Genomic DNA, 3,805 nt, shown 5'->3' on the forward strand with positions numbered 1-3,805 from the left:
CCATAACTAGTAATTAATACATTTTAATTATTGTTTATTTAGGTACTTAGTACTTACATATTGACATACTAATCTATCGCTTCATAACTATTACCCGAGCATTAGCCTAAGTCTTATGTAATATTATTTTATTACCAAGGATAGCTAAAAACTCACCAGTTTGACCTAGCACTGGGTTCTGCTTTCTAATAAAACTACACGCACTTTAACCATTCTCTCAAAAGTTCTACATACCTTTGACAATAATTACGTATGCAAGGTTGTGGTTATGCACTGGGTTAGGTTATGCTAGGACTTAAATATAAACGTCAAAAAAATCGATCCAAACATAGCCTAACCCAGTAGCCCAGTACATAACCACAACCTGGTATATATGTACATATTTACACGATAGGTACGATTTTTCTTACTATCAGACTGAACAATAAATCACACAGTTTTGTCCGGTATACACAGTACGAAAGTTTAACAAAGTTTTGTGTCTTTAAGAAGAATTTATCGTACAGTCGGATCGTAAGAAAAATCGTATCGTGTACACGCATTCTATTGTTATTTCTTCAACATATTCGGTAACACTGGAGTTTGTTCTTGCAGGATGTTGTGCTACCTAAGTCAGGACCCTTAGGTTTCAGCATCATCGGAGGTACAGACCATTCCTGCATTCCATTCGGACAACACAAGCCGGGTATATTCATTTCCCATGTAAGTAGAACAATTTGAGTAGATATAGATTTTAGGTTTCAGGAAACCAGAGAGTAGACTAGCGTCAAGTTGTGGGACTATAAACAGGGAGGAGAATAGCTAACCCTAACCAGCCTCGTTAGTTGGCAGTTCTTCAAAGGGTTCTCTCTTCTTTCTCCTATCCTGTCTTCCTTCTCTCTTCGATTTCGGGACGATAAGACCCTAGCAGATACAGTTCCCTCTATCTAATCTCTTTAAAAAATGGTTTGGTAGGTAACAACCAGAAGATAGGTTTATTTGTTTGTTGTTTTTAACATCTTGACTCATTTCCACAGATTGTCCCCGGCGGTGTTGCCGCCCTGTCCGGCAAGCTACGTATGGGAGACAGAATACTTGCCGTCAATGGACGAGACGTGAGCAAAGTAACGCATGAGGAGGCTGTCCTGGCCCTGCTAGAACCCTGTCCGGAGATCCTCCTCAAGATACAGCACGATCCTCATCCCGAAGGATTCCAGGTAAGTTTCTATCTTCTTAATCCTAACTTGTAGCTGATACTGGCACTTTTTTATTTACTATTCAGAGAAGAGTATTCTCCCCATCTAAAGAGTAGAAAAAAGTTGAAAAAAGTTCAAATGTTAAATAGAAGATTAATATGAGGCTCCAGACTCGGGGGGTACAAAAGTCTTTTAAAATCATATTGCCATAAATCACATTTAACAAAAGTGTTAGTATTCGTTTCGAGTGATCAGAACCTTGATGTAGTGTTTTGCGTTGTAATGGTTTTTTTCATTGGATGCAGCTAAGAGTGGTTGTGCTCGATCCCTTGGTAAGATAACGTATGGTTCTTTTGTACCATTCATAAAACAAATTTTGTCTATAGTACCCTGTAGGTTGTCATGATTTTTAGTGCAGGACCCTGTATTGAACGCATGACCCCCATCCAATAGAAATTCTTTGATCCATAAGTTTTCAATATAAAATACTTACCTATCTGATTTTAATGTAAGAATTCTGTTAGAGTAATATGCTGTGTCATCTGGCATCCCAAGCAGCTCATCAATAAATTGTTATTGATTGTTTCTCTCTCTATTTATATTATAAACATTTGGAGCTTATTTTACATGGGTTAAAGTTACTGAGACTATTAGGTAAAATTTTACTCAGGCACTTATTTTAACACCTCCTGCACTATTTCTATTGCGTAATTGCGTTTGATATTTGGCATGAAAGTCTAACCCCTTCTACATGTTTTTGATGTTGTCAACCTCTCACAATACAGAAATTCCCCAGTAGAATTTATTTCCCATTTTATTTCTTATATTTTCGTTTTTTGAAGGCGTGAAAAATGCGTCTTTTTACAAATAGATACTTGGATCATCAGATCATCTTTTAATTTATGTGTTCCCTCTCCAACATTTCCCTTGAATGACATGAACACTAGTTGAAGGGCGCTTACGCTCTGGAGTAGAAGGTCTTCTAAAGCTGTGTCCACACATAGTCGACGCCGTCGATCAACCGTCAATCGATGGTCGACCGACGTCGACTGAAACCGTACACTGCCTCTACATCAGATTCACCTCTTCACAATCGACTGGGTCAATCAACTATGTGTGAACACAGCTTTACAGTCTTTTTCCGACATTGTGTGTTATTAGGTTCGCATTGGTTGTTTTGACTTTCCTTTTAAAGTTAAAGCTATTTAATTTTCCCCACTACCCAACTTTCTGTACTGACTGTTCGGTCCTTCTGTTCCCACAGGAAATCACCCTGATTCGTCAGGAAGGAGAGAAGCTGGGCATGCATATCAAGGGTGGTTTGAGAGGACAGCGCGGTAACCCATTGGACAAGAATGATGAGGGAGTGTTCATTACCAAGATCAACTCCGGAGGGGCAGCTAAACGGGACGGTAGACTGAAGGTAAGTGTCGAAAGTCAGGGTTGAATGGCTCTTTGTTTGTAATTATTGTATTTTGTGCATGATTATAACCAATAAAGAGTACGAGTAGATGCCCTTCGCACTCAATCTTTGCTAATTCTTTAGCGAGGGAAATTTCAGGCTGTTATGCTCCCTGTTTAAAGTCCCCCAGCCAGACTAAGCTGGAGAGTTAACGGAACATAAAGGACTAATTCATGATCTTTGATTTTTCCAGGTGGGCATGCGTCTACTTGAAGTGAACGGTATGTCCTTGCTAGGCGCATCTCATCAGGAGGCTGTCAATACACTGCGCTACTCAGGACATCAAATATCGCTCACCGTATGCAAGGGTTTCGAGCGTGGGGATATAGAAAGGAGAGCGAGTACAAGTGAGGGCAGTCGGTCCGTGACGCAGAGTATGTCCAGTTTGGATCGTGAGGATTTGGACACCGATGTGTTTAAACAGGTAAGAATTGGTTGGGTGGATTAGCTCGTTCAGGAGAACCCTGACACAAAATGAAAGAAACCTGCCTCCGTGGCGTAGTGGTCAGCTCGTCTGGCAAACAAGTGGGCGTGGGTTCGATCCCAGCCGAGGCGTGGAATTCTATCCTTATTTATTTGAGAATTTGACATAATAATGGAGCTCTAAGGGTTAGGAGGTAGAGAACATCGGCAAATTTTTCAAATTCCATGGCAAGTTTTTCAGTAATTTTCAAGTACCTTCAATTAAATGCACATTTTCTCTTATTTATTGTGTTTCACTGTTATAAACATGTTTAATGATTTTTGTTTCCAGGAGGAAGAGATGAAGAAAGAATTGGTGGAGTGGGAGAAAGAGGAACAAGAAGAACGGAAAGAGAACCTCGAATTGGATGAAGTGAGAGAGAAGTCCACACCCGAAATGGTAAGTGAATTTTGATTGGAACAACAATAGAGAAATAGAGACCAAATTGGATAAGAAGGCAAATCATGATATGGTACAACAATCTGCCGTTTCAATGAACATAAAAACATCATCAGACTAACTCACTTAAATGAATTCTTGTTGATTTTGGCAGCCCCATTATTTCCAAGATGCAAATTGTGTTTGTTTTGTAAATTTTGGTTGAGGCCTTTATGCTCCCAAACAACCCCTTTCCAGGTCGGCAAACATTCATACAACTTTGTGTTGTTGTGTTGTGTTTTTTTTTTTTTTTTTTTTTTTTTTTTT

At 39.4% G+C, this 3,805-nt stretch overlaps 2 protein-coding genes across 2 annotated transcripts in view; one reads left to right on the plus strand and one right to left on the minus strand.

Moving 5' to 3' along the window:
- The window catches only part of LOC103521941 (alkyldihydroxyacetonephosphate synthase, peroxisomal-like), a gene marked incomplete at its 3' end in the record, with an annotated part of 10,090 nt that extends 9,877 nt beyond the window's left edge, over positions 1 to 213 (minus strand). Inside the window, exon 1 of the mRNA XM_017448920.1 lies at positions 205 to 213. Coding sequence (XP_017304409.1) covers positions 205 to 213 — 9 coding nt within the window. The remainder of the gene's footprint in view (positions 1 to 204) is intronic.
- A 55-nt stretch (positions 214 to 268) lies between these two features.
- LOC103521942 (protein lap4-like) lies at positions 269 to 3,529 on the plus strand. The gene is made up of 6 exons (XM_026832378.1): positions 269 to 282; positions 582 to 702; positions 1,017 to 1,196; positions 2,440 to 2,598; positions 2,831 to 3,061; positions 3,392 to 3,529. Exons 1-6 carry the CDS (start codon positions 269 to 271, stop codon positions 3,512 to 3,514), a joined length of 828 nt encoding a protein of 275 aa, XP_026688179.1. The 3' UTR covers positions 3,515 to 3,529.
- Positions 3,530 to 3,805: the final 276 nt, after the last annotated feature.

Source organism: Diaphorina citri, unplaced genomic scaffold (assembly GCF_000475195.1).
Source record: "Diaphorina citri unplaced genomic scaffold, Diaci psyllid genome assembly version 1.1 scaffold6322, whole genome shotgun sequence".
Classification (NCBI taxonomy): domain Eukaryota; kingdom Metazoa; phylum Arthropoda; class Insecta; order Hemiptera; family Psyllidae; genus Diaphorina; species Diaphorina citri.

What these genes read in the sequence shown, in the direction of transcription:
- LOC103521942 (XM_026832378.1), top strand. An exon ending in CGGGTATATTCATTTCCCAT is followed by an intron (nt 703 to 1,016) that starts GTAAGTAGAACA and finishes TCATTTCCACAG; the next exon opens with ATTGTCCCCGGCGGTGTTGC. An exon ending in ACACCGATGTGTTTAAACAG is followed by an intron (nt 3,062 to 3,391) that starts GTAAGAATTGGT and finishes TTTTGTTTCCAG; the next exon opens with GAGGAAGAGATGAAGAAAGA.